The 19348-nt window shown below is 38.0% G+C and overlaps 1 protein-coding gene across 2 annotated transcripts in view; it reads right to left on the bottom strand.

The window, feature by feature from the left end:
• NEO1 (neogenin 1) overlaps nucleotides 1-19348 on the bottom strand; it is a 196125-nt gene that overhangs the window by 44126 nt on the left and 132651 nt on the right. The window contains exons 8-11 of one of the 2 annotated variants that reach the window (XM_045531562.1): nucleotides 17919-18138; nucleotides 9710-9864; nucleotides 5313-5461; nucleotides 4795-4933 (exon numbers count right to left, since the gene is read on the bottom strand). In XM_045531562.1, coding sequence (XP_045387518.1) covers nucleotides 4795-4933; nucleotides 5313-5461; nucleotides 9710-9864; nucleotides 17919-18138 — 663 coding nt within the window. The remainder of the gene's footprint in view (nucleotides 1-4794; nucleotides 4934-5312; nucleotides 5462-9709; nucleotides 9865-17918; nucleotides 18139-19348) is intronic. The other variant, XM_045531570.1, reaches the window with a different exon arrangement.

The raw sequence follows: 19348 nt of genomic DNA, 5'->3' as shown, positions 1-19348 counted from the left end.
TCACTCATCATGTGACTGCTCTTGGCTGAACTTCACACAAATGCACACCTCAAATGCCAATTATGCAACCACATCTACACCTAGCTGCCAATGCCATCATGCTGATAGTACCATGTTTGATTCTTATTTTTTTTTTGACTACAAAAGGATTTATTACTTGTTCATTAGAGTCATTCACTTTCTCACCACCTATAATGACATATATATTTTTAATTCAGGATATTATGGGGGTACAAACATTTTGGTTACATGAAATGTGTTTGCCTTGCTCAAGCCAGGGCTATAAGCATGTCCTTCCCCCATACAGTGTGCCCTGTTTCCATTAGCTGTGGGTTTACCCTCCCCCACACCCTCTACCTCCCACCTCTCCAACCCTCTACCTGACCGGCACCCAGTGAGTATTACTACCATGTTAGCACCTTAGTGTTGATCAGTTACCAGTTTGATGGCGACTACATGTGGTGCATGTTTTTCCATCCTTGTGATTCCTCACTTCGAAGGATGGGCTCAATCTCTATCCAGGATAATGTAAGAGGTGAAAGATCACCATTGTTTTTTGTAGTAGAGTAGTATTCCATGGTATACATATATCACATTTTATTAATCCACTCATGTATTGATGGGCACTTGGGTTGTTCCCACATCTTTACAATTGTGAATTGTGCTGCTATAAACATTCAAGTGCAGATGTCTTTATTACAGAATGTCTTTTTTTCCTTTGGGTAGATGCCTAGTAGTGGGATGGCTGGATCAAATAGTATTTCTATTTTTAGCTCTTTGAGATATCTCCAAATTACTTTCCACAGGGGTTGTACTAATTTGCAGTCCCATCAGCAGTGTAAGAGTGTTCCAATCTCTCCACATCCACGCCAGCATTTATTATTTTGGGACTTTTTGATAGAGGCCATTCTCACTGGAGTTAGGTGATATCTCTTTGTAGTTTTGATTTGCATTTCCCTAATAGTTAGAGTAACCAAAACAGCATGGTATGGGCACAAGAACAGAGATATAGACCTTTGGAATAGGACAGAGACCCCAGATATAAAACCATCCTCATATTGCCATCTAATCTTCGACAAAGCAGACAAAAGCATACATTGGGGAAAAGAATCTCTATGCAATAAGTGGTGCTGGGAAAACTGGATATCCACATGCAGAAGACTGAAACAGGATCCCCACCTCTCACCTCTCACAAAAATCAACTCACATTGGATAACAGACTTAAACCTAAGGCACGAAACCTTAGGAATTCTGGAAGAAAATGTTGGGAAGACTCTTTTAGACATCAGCCTAGATAAAGAATTTATGAAAAAGGCCCCCAAAGCAATCACAGCAGCAACAAAAGTAAACAAATGGGACCTAGTCAAATTAAAAAGCTTCTGCACAGCCAAGGAAACTATCATTAGAGCAAATAGACAACCTACAGAATGGGAGAAAATATTTGCTTTCTACACATCTGATAAAGGGCTGATAAAAAGAAACTATATAGAACTTAAGAAAATCAACATGAAAAAAAAAATCAAACAACCCCATCAATAAATGGGCAAAGGATATGAACAGAAACATTTCAAAAGAAGACAGAATAATGGCCAGCAAACATATAAACAAAAGTTTGATTCATTTTTTAAACTAAGACACTTTCATATAGGTATGCACCCATATCCAAGTCAGACTGTACCCTTGGGAAATCAGACAGTTATTTCAAGGATGTACGGTGGCTCTGAACTCTTCTATACTCTAAACTTTTCTAGACCCCAGACTTAGTCCAAATCTTAAATGTATTTTTGTAAGTATTCTTGGTGATAGCCTATCTTTATCTTGGGGAAGAGCCACACATTTTTGGGAACCAAGTCTAATGAATACGGTAAGTGACTGAACTGGGTAATGACAATATGGATCAAAATGAGATGTACATAAATCAGTGAGCTTGGCTTTCTTGTGGGGTTCCTAAACTGGTTTTGAAGGCAGTTCCGAAGTAGAGCAAAGAGAGATCTATGCAATGACAGTTTCAGTAAAGTGAACCATCTGGCTTCCCAAAGCAACTATATACAGGGAATACTCATTTAGATGTGAGAAGTTTGGGAGTGTTGGTTAAACAAACAGCTACATAACTTTAGTTTCTCACAAATTAGTATATAACATGGGTAGACTCAAAGGTGTATTGTGGCCCACACACCTTCCAACACCTCCCTTCACAGTGATGATAGCAGGCAAAGAAAACTTAAACAGATCTGATTAGTTTTCTCTCCACTCACAAAACACTGACTCTAGCCCTTCTCTCCCAATCCACCCATGGAAACTTCTCTCTTCCTTTCACTAACATTTGGTGACTAAGTATACAACTAAGTGCTCACTAAGCTAAAGCTTCTAGAAGTCAGAGAATGTGTCTTGTTCATTGTTGTAACTTGAACCTAGCAAAGTGCCTCAGGCCTCAACCCAGAGATTCAGGTGCAGAGGGTTCTGGAGGAGGATCAAAGCACCTGTGTTCTGAAAAAAATACATGAATGATTCCAATCATCTCCACATTAAGCACTGACTTAATTGCAGAGGCACCCAACATAGTTGCCATTGCTGTTTTCATCATCATCATCGTCTCAGCAAAAATGTGCTGCATGCTTACAACATGGAAGAAACTTATCCTTACAACAATCTCACAAGGGAGATTCCATTATTATTCCTATTATGTAGAGGAGAAAACTACCAATGAGGTTCAGGGCAGTTAACTTACCCAAGGTATTTGTTTCAGCTGGCACAGAACCAAGACGTGCCTTACTCCAAAGAGCTGCCCTTAACCACCATGCTAAGATGCATCCAGTTCCCATAGGTGGACAACACGCCTTCCCACCTAACGCAGTTAAGATTTGGGTCATGGGTAGATTTAAAAGCCTACATTAAACATTTTTTCCCCTCAACTTTTCCTAAAAATCTTAACCAACTGGCTTATGTAGTTGGCTAGCCAAACTATAACTGGTTATAGTTTGTATCTGTTTCTTTTTCCCAACCTTTTATCCCAAAAAATGTTAAGTCCACAGAAAAGAGTGGCAAGAATAGTACAATGGGCCGGGCGCGGTGGCTCACGCCTGTAATCCTAGCCCTCTGCGAGGCTGAAGCAGGTGGATTGCTCAAGGTCAGGAGTTCGAGACCAGCCTGAGTGAGACCCCGTCTCTACTAAACATAGAAAGAAATTATCTGGACAACTAAAAATATACAGAGAAAAAAAATTAGCCAGGCATGGTGGTGTATGCCTGTAGTCCCAGCTACTCGAGAGACTGAGGCAGTAGGATCGCTTAAGCCCAGGAGTTTGAGGTTGCTGTGAGCTAGGCTGATGCCACGGCACTCACTCTAGCCCAGGCAACAAAGTGAGACTCTGTCTTAAAAAAAAAAAAAAAAGAATAGTACAATGAACACCATATATTCTTTTCCTAGATTCACTAATTGTGAATATTCTGTAACATCTGCTTTATTTCTCACTATATATGATACATACACAGATTTATCTACTTACATATTGTTTCTAAATCATCTGAGAGATGACTGCAGTCATCACACTTCACTCCTACATACCTCATTACATGCCATGTATCTCCTAAGAACAAGGACATTCTCCAGCAAAACTACAATACAATGATCATATTCAGAAAATTTTAACACAAAATAGCATCTACCATACCTAATAACATAACTAGTATTTAATATTACCTAACATTATATATCTCTAACATTAAGTAATTATACCAATACTGTCTTTTATAGCTGTTTTTACCTCCAGATCCAGGATCCAGGCAAAGATCATACATGTTTTTTTTACGTGTCTTTACTCTTCTTTAATCTGTTACAGATTCTAGAATGATTCTCCAAGATTTTTTTCCTTTCATAAAATTAATATATTTTAAGAATCCAAGTCAGTTTAAAAAATTTTTTGCAGAACTTCTCTCAATTTGGATATCTGGTTGTTTCATCACAATCAGATTCAAGTTAAATATTTTTGGAGGCATACAAGAGGTGATGTGTGTCTCTCCTTGCCCTGCACCAGGAGGCAGAGGTCAGTCTGTTCCTTTATTGGTGTTAAGTTTGACCATTTGCTTAAGGGAGTTAAACTATAGCTTCTAAAGCATCCATGTTTGTATATGTAATGGCTGTATACATATATACACATTTAAAAAAAACATTTTTGTAAAACGCTGGATTTATCTGAATTTCATGAAACAATACACACCATAACTAAGTACAGCAAACTTTTCTGTTCTATTCTAAAAATATTTTTTAAAAAAATTCTGGTCTTGACCTTAATCTCTTTGGCAGGCTGTAGTTTGAAAAACACTGCTCTGGGTCATTGGTATATGTAGATAGCTTAGTTTAGAAATTTAGTCACAGGTAAGAAATGAAACTATCACAAAATACTGAGAATTAAAAAGACCAATTTAGCACAAAAATAAGACTGCTAAGTAGAACAAGGCTAGTCTTCCAACAGCCCTGGATAGTGTGTGTTATGAACAAACAATAGCATTTAGTTATACAGAAGCCTCTGCTAAAAATACAAATACTGACAGCCTATTCAGTATGAGGCACTTTATATTTTATGCTTTCTCACTGAATCTTCACAGCAACCCAATGAAGTCGGTACTGTCTACATTTTACATGTAAGGAAACATGCTCAGAAATGCTAAGTGACTCGATCAAAGTCACATTATCAGAAAGGGGTAGAACTGGGCCTTGAACTGAATCTTCCTGACATCAATTACGCCACTGGGGGCATGAAGCATGGTATTTTGTTTGAAAGGAAGGAAGACTTACCATCTGATAACGTCTGAACAGCAACATCTTGTGTGGAGACTCCAGGACCATGTTTATTATAGGCCACCACTCGGAAACTATACTCTGTATACTTTTTCAACCCATTAACGGTATAGGAGTGACTTGAAACATCAATATCCTTGAACAAAATAAAACACTGTGTATATATACAACTCAAGCCAAAAGAAATGCTGCAAAGTAAAGAACTAACTATACAAATTCTATATGCTACACAATACAGATTTTTATCCCTTCTTATGGGATGTTATTTAATAGTCTAAGCAGATTAATCATAAACAGTGACAATTTACTTAGAAATACTGTTTACTGTTTAGTGACCCTTGCTGGTAAAAACTACAGAATAAATTTTGGTACAAAGAAATAGAATCTAACTTTTCATTTCCTATATGTCTTTCTTTTCCCCCTCAGATTTCCAGTGAAGCATCTACTGAGCTTTGGAGATGTATTTCAACTCTACTATTCCAATCAATGGTTTGAAAAATTGCTCTATTTCATACCTGTTCTTTCTCAGTCCCTTTTTCCATGTAGTACAATTTGTAATTCTGAATTTCCCCATTGCCAGACAACGGTGTTTCCCAGGTGATAGTGATGGAAGTAGGTGAAGTTGCATATGCTCGAATGTTAGGTGCTGGGCCAGGGAGCTGAACTAGAAGGAAAATTTCAAGAAAGCAAGATATAAATGAAACTTATGCACTCCTCAATAACCATTCTTGGCAATACTGTCATATTGGCCATGTTTTAAAAATAATAAAAGGTAAGAAAACAATTATTTGATTCAGTGGTTTTAGTATAATGTATGAATACATTTTCTGTTTATGATTCAAATCAAAACCAAAAATTATCTGTGAAATATCTCCAATTTATTCAAAATAAGGAAAAAATATACACTGCAAAACTCTTCTTGTGGTTTATAAAACCCTAGTATTGCAGCAGGACTATGCAGCACATAAAAGCAACCACTACAAAGAGAGACCCGTCTTTTGCCAGACGCTGTGGTAGGCAACAGGAATACAGTGATGGACAGAGTCCCTGCCCACAAAAACTCCCTGTCTGGTAGGGAAGTCGGACATACAAACAGTTACAAACAATGTCATAAGTGCTAACAGATTTAGGTAATGAGTGTAACAACAACAGAAGAATACACAATTCTGCTTTGGGAGGGGTCGGCAGGGAAGGGAAGGATTGGTGAAGACTTCTTAGAGTCAAGAAGAATGAATACTTTTCTCAGATACCAAGGGGGAAATTATTTCGGTCAATAGAGTCAATAAGGAGGATATATGAAAAGACAGTGCTAAGTGGTTTAGCTTGGTTGGAATGCAGCATAGCTGTGGGAGAGGTAATGTTGACAGGGAGACAAGTCTGATAGTGAAGAACCTCTAATGCCCTGCTATGCAGTTTGCATTTTCTCTAGGAGGTGTCAGACAATTACTGAAAAATTATGAGGAGCATGGCATGATCAGATCCATGTTTAGAAAGGGCACGTGAACACATGTATAGATGAAAAACAGTAAAGGAATAGTATTAGGGGAATAGTAATCAATTTTTAAAATAGCTACCATTTACTGAATGGTTATAATCAGTCAAGCAAGCATTAAGTCCTTTACATGTATCTTCTCATTTATGAGAGGGATACTATTATCATCCCCACTTACAGATGAGGTTCTGAGGTTATCAACCTTTCCCAAGTGATGGGAAAGCTAGCTAGTGGTGGAGCCAAGAGTTGAGCACTTTCTGATTCTAAAACATGGGCTCAAGACTAGTAAAGAGATTATTACAATACCCTCAGCAGGACATATGTGATTTGGAAGACTGGGTCATTGGTTCACTAACCAACTGTCTATCTGGCTTTAACTCCTACAATGGCTCACAAACCTACTCTTGTACTACATTCAATTTGTCTGACTGACGGGTTCCAGTCCCAATTTATACACAAATTCTGGGTAGCTGCCTATGCCTACACTTTGGTAGACATTCTATATTTGAAAACAATTTCTCTGGCAGTAGTGTTTCTGTGACAGACATCCATTAGATTTAAGAGCTGAGAAGGGAAAAAACTAACAAAATGTAAAACAAACTGGCTTTCTTGAATAATAGCACCACAGCTTGGAAGATTAGTTTTGCTACCAAAGTAGTGAAAATGGTTACTCTAACAGTTGTTTGATTTAGTTATGAATCATGTTATTCATTTAATGTTAAGAGCATATTTTATGCAGCCTAACAGGTGGGATTTGTCGCACTTCTGCTGCTATAGAAAACTTTCCTCTAACTTATTAAAGGGGAAGAAAAACAAAACAGCCCCTAAATCTCTTGAAATCACTTTCAATATATTCATTGGCTAAGCACAGGCAAATACGATCCTAAAAAAGGCGCTAATGTATTCTTTCATTTCAGCTGTACAGTGGCATAATAAATGGAAAAAATTTTAAGTTGGTTTGTGAAGCTAAATATGTAAAATATTTTCCAAGGGCTGACTCCAACATTTATGCCTCCCACACACAAGCTGAATACCTCCAGATGAAATGCAAATCTTTCTCACTAACTGCTTCTTCTTTGCCAAAACATGTTATAGTCTCTCTCCATCCCTAAAATACCCTCAACAGAACCTGATGCCCCTTACTCTCATATTCTTATTTAACTACTACTTTCTTTTAGCCAAACTCCTTGAAGAAACGACTATGCTGCCTACCTCCTGTAAGATGATAACGCACCATGCTGTTTATTTACTTGTCTGCCTGGTACCAGACTGCCAACCCCCTGCAGACAGAAAGGTCGTACTTATCTTTACATGCTGACTGTCTAACACGGTAACTGGCACCTGGTAGGCACTCAGTAAATCCACTCTTTACATCTTTTCTTTCATCTCTAAATTTGAAAATGACCCTCCTAGTTCAGTGGTTCTCAACAATTTGATTCACAATCTCTGAAATGATAATGAAAGCTACAGATTCTTTCCAAGGGAAATGTGAATATGAACCGACATAAAAATATTTTCAGAAGTTCACAGCCTCAGGATAGAACCCGTGCACTGGATCCAATCCAGTGGTCTGTTCCTTCATTCTCATCATGCCTCACCTTGCATGTGCACTGCTTGATTCTATTTCTGGGATCTGGGTCATGCAAATTCCTTCCCCAAGAATGCCTGCATTAGGTCAAGGCCAACCTCAGGTCTCATCTTTTCCTAGGATCCTGACTTGACTTACCTATCTCTTACAGTACTTTTTCCTTGTTCTGTATTACAGTATCTCTCATGAATGATGCTTGTACCTAAAAGCTAATGGAGGGTAACTGAGCTTGAAACCTAACAGAATATTCCTGCTCTTGTCTGAACACAAATAACTGTAAAATTCAACATCTTTTTCCTGTAATGAGAACATATTCTTTCCTTAAATCAAACCCCTGACTTCCTGATAGCTCTCTTGTTCATGCCTGGGTTTGATTCCTGATGTTCACTCTCTATCACTTAAATGAGCAATGGCCTCCAACCTTGCCTGCTCTTTTTTTTTTTTTTTTTTAGAGACAGGGGCTCATACTGTTGCCCAGGCTGGAGTGTAGTGGCACAATCATAGCTCACTGCAACCTCAAACTCCTGGGTTCAAATAATCCTCCTGCCTCAGCCTCCCAAGTAGCTGGGACTTCAGGTACACACCAACAAGCCTGGCTAAGTTTTTGAAAAAAATTTTTTTAGAGATGGGGTCTTGCTATATTGCCCAGGCTGGTCTCAAACTCCTGGCCTCAAGTGATCCTCCCACCTCAGCCCTCCCCAAGTACTGGGATCACAGGCATGAGCCACAGCACCTGGCCTCACTTGCTCCTTCCTTAAGGGTAGAAGTCTTATCTAGTTCATTCCAGTATCTCCACTACCTTGTGCATTAGCTGGTGTAGGAGATACTCAGTAAATGTTCGATGAGTGAACGATTTTCTACAGCATCAGAGAGTGAAGTTCCATAGCTTCTTTATTTATTCTACCATCAGGTGAAGTTCTTAAATTATTTCCAAAGTTTCACTGGTAAATTCATCTAATCTTTTTAGTTTCCTGGTCAGTAATTTTCAAAAACATATCTCACATGCTCCTTACTAAAAGCAAAATCTTTATTATTGGATATTTGTTAACACAGAAAAACTAGTGCATTAATAGCAAAAGTAGACTGAAGAATGCTGTAAGGAAAAACAGTGGCTTGTGTTAAAAGAAAGCAAAAGTCTAGAAGAAAGCCTCAAGTGGGAAAAGTATTAATTGTAATTTGATTGCTTATAATTTTAGGCCTGTAGCTTATAACCAAAACTTAAGATACAGAAGACACTTATAATATAAACCAACGTGACACTCATCTCACTCACAGAAAATCTTAGAAATGTAATTAGAAGTAACATTATTTAGCACAAAAGACTACAGGTCCAAAATAAAGCCTCAAATAGATTCAAAAGAGTGTGGAATATATTAATAGAGAGCAATCAAGTTGACAACAATCATTAAGTACCTACTTCATATACAAGGCATTACATTAGACACTGTGGGAAATACAAGGATGACAAAGGCTCTGTCTTTGCTGTAAAATAAGCAAGACAGACTCATAAACTTAACTGAAGGAAGTAATAATTTATCTCAAATTGCAGATACAATATTAGAATCAGAAGAAAGATTCCAGAAGGCCTCTGAGCTAAGTCTTAAAGGATTAGTAAAATGTAAGTATGTAGAAAAGCATCAGCAGAATTATATTATCTTATACTATTTTCTATTCTTTGATGCATATTAATTTTGTTCCCCCTAATTCATAAGGACCTTGAAGGTAAAGAACTGTTATCTTCCGCTCCTCTATGGTGTGCAAGATTAAACACAAGCTAGACCTCCATCTAGGTCTACCTCCAGGTAAGGCTGCCAGGCAAGTGGAAGACTTACCCTCAGGCTGTGTTTCTACTCGCAGTGGCGCTGAACTCTCTCCTGAGCCATGCTTATTTTGAGCCATGACTCTAAAGATGTACACTGTCGCCGGCATCAAGTTTTGAATGGTTACCTGCATTTCTCCTGGGCGACTGGTATTCTCAACACGTTCCCTTTAGACAAAGAAGGATGTGGAGAGAAATAGCATCAATTAGGAATATTTCTAGGATGTACAGTTTCATTTTCCATTCCACATCAAAATTCAACAGTTTAAGTCAAATTAACTCAAAAAATGAAACCTCTGGAAGCAGGACACTGCACAGAATATGGTGACTGGCAAAAGAGCAAGATCATACATGTCTGACAAGTTGCTGATGTTCTTGCTTAAACATTATTGATGTCGCTGAACATAATCACAACTTCCTTTCAGAGAAGACACAGGGCACTTTTCAGTGTCATTTCAAATGGGGCAGCTGGTCATCAACTTTGTAGGCTTTAGAATCATTTGAGTTTTAAGGAGTGATTCTTAGGGAAATTGAAAGAAAGTGGATGTACGCATGACCTAATGATATGTCACAGAAAATATCAAGAAATGCTGTGTATATTGTGGACAAGAGACTCTTCATAAGAAGAAAGTTAGAGGTTATCACTTTTTAAATTGGGAACAAAAACATTAAAAATTTAAATGAATCCTAAATGTAACCCAATTTATAAAATAAGCTGATCATGACACTGACTTTTATAATTTATTTCTTAAAAATAATACTCCTTTTGAAGTGATCTGAAATGTATGAAAAATCTTATCACAAACAACACAAATGAATCCAGGGTTCTAGTATTATGAGATGAAAATGGAAAACAGTTATCTAGGTTCTTTGCAAAAAGGTAGCGTTCAGGCTCCTCTTGGGGGGGGGGGGTTCGTGTGTCCACCTCAGGTCTGCAATTATGCTCAGTCTACCATACTTACTATAACAAAACCAGATTATATTATAAAGAGTTTGCAACAAATATCATGAAGGAATTTGTTTCAGACAAACAGTTGGCCTTTAGGAATTATCACTCATGTGAGGAAAGAGCTGTACCTATCTTGAGAAAGTAATCACAGAGCCCAAAACTACTCTGTTGAAGAAATTATTCTAATCTGTTGAATTAAAATTCTTTCTTTAAAATATTGATAATTTGCCTTGAAATTGCTAAATTAAAATTTGTTCAGGTCTACATAATCATATGCCAATTTGTCTAATTGTATGGGGACATTTGCATTTCAAAAAGGGTTTTCCAATAGTTTTCTATAGTTCCTTAAGCTACTTTAATTAAAAAAAAACGGACAGTACCCACATAATATTTACAGATGATATTTCTCTATAATCAGTTCCCCTGGAAAAGAGTATTGTAGTAACAAAAAGTATCGCTCAGAGATATCTGAGATATCTATTAATATAAATACTATTTTCCCTTCAGCTAAATCTCTCAATCATAGCTTTTAGGAGGATATCAACTGATTTCTTACACTTTGACGTTTCTGACACTTAGTGTGATCACAAATGATCACTGTCTAATAGGAAGTACAGTGGACCCTCGAACAACACAGTTTGAACGGCACAGGTCCACTTATAAGTGGATTTTTTAAAAAATAAAAGATACACGGAGTGTGCCTGCCTCTCCTGCCTCCCTTTCCACCTCCTCCACCTCTGCCACCCGAGACAGCAAGTCCATCTCTTCCTCCTCCTCCTCAGCCTACTCAATCATGATGAAGACCTTTATGAGGATCCACTTCCACTTAATGAATAGTAAGTTTATTTTCTTCTCCTTATGATTCTCTTAATAACATTTTCTTTTCTCTAGCTTACTTTATTGCAAGAATACAGAATACAATACATATAACATACAAAACGTGTTAATCGACTGTTAATATCATCAGTGAGGCTTCCGGTCAACAGTAGGCTATTAGTGGTTAGGTTTTTGAGGAGTCAAATTTATACATGGATTTGTGACTATGGGTAGGGGTCAGTGCCCCTAACCCTGTGTTGTTCAAGGGTCAACTGTATTGAATTTTACACTAAGCTAAAAGCTCCATGGGAGAGCATTAAGAGATTAGGTCTCTTCTGACCATCCTGTACATAAAAGTTTAAACAAGTTCTCTTCTAGAAAGATACTGAGTAGCAGTGGTGCTATTTTACTTTAAGCTGAAACAAAAAGTCTGTGTCTCATTCATGTTCACATACTCCAGAAGCACTTAGCAGAATGCTCATACATGGAAGATGCATCACAAATACATATCAAATTAATGAATGAAAATCTGCCTTCTGATATGTAAACCTTGTATGATGATAATATCCTGTATATTTTTTGTTTGCTCCCATGTGAAAGGAAAAAAAATGGGAGAAATGAGTGAAGGTTACTGAAACCTAAAAAAAATTTGACAGAAGCATTAGTATTAAAAAAAAAATCAAGGCCCGGCACGGTGGCTCATGCCTGTAATGCTAGCACTCTGGGAGGCCAAGGCAGGAGGATCTCTCGAGGTCAGGAGTTTGAGACCAGCCTGAGCAAGAGTGAGACCCTGTCTCTACTAAAAATAGAAAGAAATTATCTGGCCAACTAAAAACATATATAGAAAAAATTAGCCGGACATGGTGGCGCATGCCTGTAGTCCCAGCTACTCAGGAGGCTGAGGCAGTAGAATCGCTTAAGCCGAGGAGTTTGAGGTTGCTGTGAGCTAGGCTGACGCCACGGCACTCACTCTAGCCTGGGCAATAAAGCCAGACTCTATCTCAAAAAAAAAAAAAAAAAAAAAAAAAATCAGTCATAGGTCTGATTTCCTAAGATGAAAAACCCAGCACCTAAGAAGACTTCTGGCATTAGACTGGTCTGAGGTTACATCCAGAAAAAAACCTTGACTTCATGACAAGATCCAAGGAGCACTAACTAGAAAGAGCAATTCTCATAAACGTGTGAGGCTACAATGGTACTTAGGGTAGAATATGATAGCTAAGAGTTAAAAGGAAAAGAAAAAAGCACACTTTATATTAAGACATTGCTGGGCTAGAAGTTAGGAGATCCAATTCTAGTTCCGGCAATGCTACTAGCTTGCTAGGGGACTATGGTTAAGTCACTAACTCTTTCTGGGCCTCACTTTCCTTATGTGTTAGATAAAAGGAGGAGATGGGGTGGGCAAACTTTTTCTTAAAGGGCCTGATAGTAAATATTTATAGGCTAAGAGGTAAAATGGCAGATATTATGTAGTTACTTATAAAACCTTTCAAAACATAACCACTGAAAAATGTAAAAAGTATTCTTAGCTCCATGGCCATAAAAATAACAGCTCTGATTTGACCCAAGGTCCATAGTTTGCCAACCCCTTGACTTGACTAACAGATCTCTAAGGCTCCATCTGTCTCTAAAATGTTATCAATATTAGGACTAACTTACTCTTTACATTCAATGGTTAATATCAGAAAGTACTGTTGTTCAAATTAAAAGCTTTAAAGAAAAAGATAAAAATTTCATAGCTGAAAAGGCAAGGGAAGGAAGGACCCTTGGGAATCTCGGGCAACTCAGGTATCCAATAGAATTATAGCTCATGACCAAGGCACATAGTGCCACCTGGTGGTTGAAGTGGGGGGGATTTGCACATGCAAGTAGTAGCATACATCCTCATATTGAATTCTTATTATAAGTTTGTGAAGTAAATTTATTACCCTAGTTTTTTTTAGATGAGAAGATTTAAGCTTATAAAGGTTAAATAAATTTTGTTTATAAAACAAGTAGTCAGGCCAGGCGCGGTGACTCACGCCTCTAATCCTAGCACTCTGGGAGGCCGAGGCGGGTGGATCTCTCGAGGTCAGGAGTTCGAGACCAGCCTGAGCAAGAGTGAGACCCTGTCTCTACCAAAAATAGAAAGAAATGATTTGGACAGCTAAAAATCTATACAGAAAAAATTAGCCGGGCATGGTGGCGCATGCCTGTAGTCCCAGCTACTCGGGAGGCTGAGGCAGTAGGATCCTTTAAGCCCAGGAGTTTGAGGTTGCTGTGAGCTAGGCTGATGCCATGGCACTCACTCTAGCCCGGGCGACAAAGCAAGATTCTGTCTCAAAAAAAAATAAAATAAAATAAAACAAGTAGTCAGGAGATAGTGTTTTGACTTAGTTCTTTAACTACTCCTTCACTGTCTCTATTCAGAAATCATAAACTTAAAGTAACAAAAAAATTTTATTATCTCTAAAACTCTTTCTTTTAAATATTTCTTAAATTTATTCCATCCACTCCAAGTCACTGCCTTCATCTTCATCCAGGCCATCAACTATCACACATCTAGACTGACATAACTACTACTTACTTTATCTCCCTAATTCCATTTTCTCTCTTCTCTAATCTTGTGTAGTGCTCCCAAAGTACTGCTGATAAAAACTGTTTAATAAAGTCACAGTTACACTTTTTCAAGAATTTACAATGGTCCCTTCTTGTCTGATTATGTCCTAATTCTTACTGGCATTCCAACATCTGGTTCCAAACTTCCACTTTATCCTAATCTCTTACTAATACCTCCCCAAAACTCTAAGCCAGGCAGGTTTTCTTGCCTTCTCATCCTTCTCACATCAGACACAGATGGAACTGAACCCCTCACCTTGCATTTCCTCCTCCTTTACACATACTTGTCATGTCCAACTGCCCCTGACAATTTAACTTCTATATTTCTCCCAACAACTTAATTTACTAATCATCCCTGCTTACTCCAACCCATGGTCCATTAAGTAAATACTTTAAATGTAAACAATAGAGTCTCACTAAAAACATTAAAATTTTAAAGTACATATAGTTTAAAAAAAAAAAAAGAGTCCCAGTTCTCCTTCCTCACAACCTGTCCTACCCAAGACCTACCTGTGGCACGTATTGATGAACATGTCACCAGATTTCTTCATGCCAGGGTTTCTTTCTATTGAGACTGGGCAGGGATAATTCTTTGCTATGGGGGGCGGTTTGTCCTGTGCATCGTATTAAAGGATATTTATCAGTCATCTCTGGCCTCTACCCACTAGATGCCAGTAAGTATCCCTTTCACCCCAGCTGTGGCAACCAAAAATATCACCGACATTGCTAAATGTCCTTTGAAGTCTGGGGGGCAAAACTGTCCCCAGTTGACAATCATTGCTCTAAACATTTATATATACATCCAAATATATAGATATGTCATTTTAAAAAACAGCTGCATCACACTTTATATAAATATATATACTGTCATGCATTGCTTAACAACAGGGATGCGTCCTGAGAAATGAGTTGTTAGGTGATTTTGTCATCGCATGAAAAGAGTGTACTTACACAAACATCAATGGTATGGCCTATGACACACCTAGGCTATATGGTGTAGCCTACTGCTCCTAGGCTACAAATATGTATAGCATGTTACTGTACTGAATACTGTAGGCAACTGGAAAATAATGGTAATATCTGTGTATCTAAACGGAAAAGGTACAGTAAGAATACAGTGGTACAATCTTATGGGAACACCATCATATATGCAGTCTGTTGTTTAAAATGTTATGTGGCGCATGACTGAATATTATATGCCCATTCCTCTATCAATGGACACTCATATTATTTATTTTTTATTCTTGCAAGCAATAGTACAATAGACATTTTTGTACGAGTGCCCAATGCATGTGTGTATAAATATATATACATATTTATGTGTGTACATATATATCTGTATATTTATAGGACAGATACCTAGACATGTAATTGTTTGACTGAAGGCCATGTACATTAAAAAGTTTTTAAAAACCTGCCACATCACCTTCCCTAGAGACTATTCTTATTTATACTGGTGCCAACAGCCTAGAGTGGATTTTTTCCCAGCCTTCAACTCACTGAACACTGGATATTATTAACTTAAAATTTATGTCAGCCTTATGGATGAAAAATAACTCATTATTTTGCATTTCCCAGATTTCTAGGGATGGTGAAATCCTTTTTTAACTCTAATGGGCTTTCCACTAACTTCTGTGAATCATCTACTTGTGTCATTTGCCTCTTGGGATATCTTTTACTTATAATTTGTAACTTTGTCAGTCTTTCCTATTATGGCTTCTGGATTTATCTATCTTCTTTTAAAAGCCCTTTCCCATTCCCCAAATGATAAAAATAATTTCTATATTTACTTTTATTACATTTATAGGTTTTAAAAATATTTGCATCTTAATCAAGCTATAATTTTAAATAGGGATTTTTTTCTCACCAAAATAGACAATTATCTCAATGTGATTTCTTGAATAATCTATTATTTCTCCACTGACTGAAATTATGTATTCACTTAATAAATATTCATTTAGTGTTACTATATGCCAGGCTCTGTTCCAGGTGCTGGAAAGACTCTGTTCAACAAGACAGAATAAATATGTTAATAAAAGAGAAAACTTCAAGAGTGATAAGGGCTCTGAAAACAACAAAATAAAAGGAAAAAAAATCCCAAAACAAACAAAAAAAGGGTGATGTGATAACAGTGGTGTTCTGGTAAATATTTAACAATCAGCCTTGGTTTGTAGAATTTGTCACTGTAAATACTCCCACCATGGCCAATTTCAAGCTGCCAAGTCATGTCATCAGGTTTGTAACATTTCCTGAAAATTTAACAATTGGCTTGGGAACAAGCTGGCTCTAATACACCACCGTGTGACAGTGACTAAGGGGACTAAGTTTGGGTGGGTATTCAGGGAAGGCCTGAGAAGATGTCATCTAAGGATGACAGACAAGAAGCCAGACATGATTATCGTGGGGGAAATGCATTTCTATTAGAAGGCACAACAAGTGCTAAGGCCCTAATGTGGGAAAAAAGCTTATCATGCAAAGGAATTACTGTTTACTTTCTTCCTTCTGTGAATGCCTATGAGATTTGCAATGAGATGTCAAAGCCTATCGAAGACAATTTAACAGTGATACTGAAACTTGCTGTTTGGTAGTAACGTCCTGCCTTTTTACATATAGAACTATGTTTCCTTATCCTTGTAAAATGCAGAACATCAGTAGAGTATTCAGGTAAACATCACCCAGTGCTCCACCTATTGGTCTCAAATTATGGCACTCAGACCTCACAAGCATATTAAAGTAAGGGGTCCTGCACTTGCTGAACTTGCCAGTCTGGTATTAACTACAATATGTATCAACTGTAAGCACCTCAGTAGAAATACAAGCTTTGTTAGATGTATTAGGGCTCTAACCAAAACAGGTAATTTAGCTTTTTTATTCTGGTGTGAAGAAAGCACAATGAAGGAATCCAGTCAGCAATGTGTGAACAGAGCAACCTGGCATGGCTCCTCCCAAAGACTTTATAATTTGGTTGGGAAAACAACACAAATACACATAACACAATTGAAGAACAACTACTTAAGGCAGTAAAAGATCATGTGTTATCTTTCAAATGCCAATATTAGTGGTACAAACACACATGTAAGGGAAATGCTGTATGTGCTAAAAAAAAAAAAAGGTGGGGAAAGCTCTATGAGAACTTCATGGGGCTTAAGCTGGGTCAAAAAGGATTAACTGAATTTAGCTTTAGCTGAAGATGGGAAAGTGGGAAGTAACTGAAGAGAACAGACTGGGGAAGAAAGGCTACAATGATAAGAATTAGACTGGTTTCATTATAAAGTGAGTTAAACTGGGGAAAAAAGGAAAATCAGGTTGGACAGATAAAAATAAAGCCAGCCTGAGGAATAAAGTAGCTTGGAGACTGTGGATATTCTCCTATAAGCAATGTGAGTTCCTGAGAGGGGTGGAGATGGAAAGGAATTTAATGAAAATGCTGTTTTAGGAAAATCAGTCACTACGCTTTCACTGTCAAGGAGAACCCCTCAAGCTCAGTGGCACATACCACATAATGGTGCAGGCGAATATTCATTAAGATTATTTCAATAAATTAAGTCTACCTTAATTTCTAGAATCTATGCTGACTGAATCTTATGAAAAAAGAGTAGTCCTGCTTATGTCTGAATATTTCTACCTAAATCGCTCTATCCTCTCCTCAAGTCATCTCAGAAAGGCAGGAAAGAATACCAGGACTTAAGTCTGTTGGGGAATTTATTTCATGGCCTAAAATTAAAAAAGATGCATCTCAGTGATATTTTCTGGACTAAGAATTGGTACAGATCTTGCACAACAGAGAGCCAGCGTGAGCAGGACTGGGCTGGGGTGGACCAAGATGCAGCCAACTGGCTCCAGACAGATAGGCACTTACCTAGCAATTCCTTCCTTGGTGTAGAATACAGAGTAGGTAAGGTTGTCTCCGTGAGGATCTGATGCAGGTGTCCGCCATGTCAATTTGATGAAGCGAGTAGAGACCAGGGAGGCCACCACATCCCGAGGAGCTGAAGGCAATGGTCCCGTTGTGGCTGGTGCTAGATGGTCAGTAGTGGCACTGGTCAGTGAAGTGGGAGGTAATGTTGGGATGGCAACATCTTGTCATGTGCAAACATTGGGGAATATGAAGGGCAAACCACGACGGTTTTAAAAAAGAGAACAGAAAAAACAAAAACAAAAAAGAAATAAACAAAACCACGATGGGAAATAAAATAAAATGAATGAACATAAAAAAGGCCATTAAACTGAAGGCTAACATGCAGGCCAGGGGTAACTACTGAAAACTAATGGGCACTATTCCAGACACATCACTGTAGAGCAGGCAGACTTTCTGGCCACTATAATGGTTATGGGCAAGGGACAGGGAGGGTGATAGCTGAGAATAAAACATCTCACAGAAGGACACAGCAGTGTCCAAGTAATTTTCTTAAGCCTGTAAGCAGCATGCAACATCTGTCAAACTTTGCCTATAAAAGTCTCATAAATGACACCTCAGTATTTTCTAACCACTTTAACACATGGAATGTGTTAGTATGGATGAGCTCAGTTACACTCAATACAGGCCATGGCTGTCATGACTTCAGAGCTGTGTGTGTCTTCAGCTCTGCAGGAGATTCGAGAGCCACATCTTCAACTTCAACCTAATATTAAACCCTGCTCTCTGTATTAGGCAAAACCCAGGGAAGGTCGACAGACTTCCTCACTTAGCTGAGTCAAACTTCATTTGCTATCTTATTAATTCATTTAACTATGACAGTATAAAATTCTAAATCAAAAATTCCAAAGCCACAAAAACACAATAGTCAGGCATCTTATCCATTTGTTATGATCCTCACTGCAATGTACATTAAAATGGCTTGCAGGGATGGGATGGTAGAAATGAAGCAGTGGCAAACCAAAGCTCTGCTAGACAAAGCCTTCGCTTGTTCACCTGCAGTCATGGGTAACTTTATTGCCTCCTAGGGGAGCCCATTCTATCGTTGGACAGTCTTGACTATAGAAATTTATTCCTATATTAAACCTAAAGTGTCCTTCACTTTTGGGTCAGAAAGTACAAGTTTAATCTGAAAATTTTAAACTAAGAATTTGTCAGAATTGTGTCAAAACTTTGATGGGGAAATTAGTAGGAGAGGCAGAGAGGAAAACATGGAAACTGTGGACCTAGTTTTGAATGAAGTGGTGGGGCAACAACCTCCTGGAGATGTCTGTGAGTGAGGCAGTCTAAATACATATGCCAGATGTAACCAATTCTCTAATAAAGTTTCTAGATAAGTGGGGAAGGAGAAAGAGTAATCCAATAGCTACCAT

Source organism: Lemur catta, chromosome 1 (assembly GCF_020740605.2).
Source record: "Lemur catta isolate mLemCat1 chromosome 1, mLemCat1.pri, whole genome shotgun sequence".
NCBI classification, from domain to species: domain Eukaryota; kingdom Metazoa; phylum Chordata; class Mammalia; order Primates; family Lemuridae; genus Lemur; species Lemur catta.
This window is presented reverse-complemented; position numbering and strand designations above follow the sequence as displayed.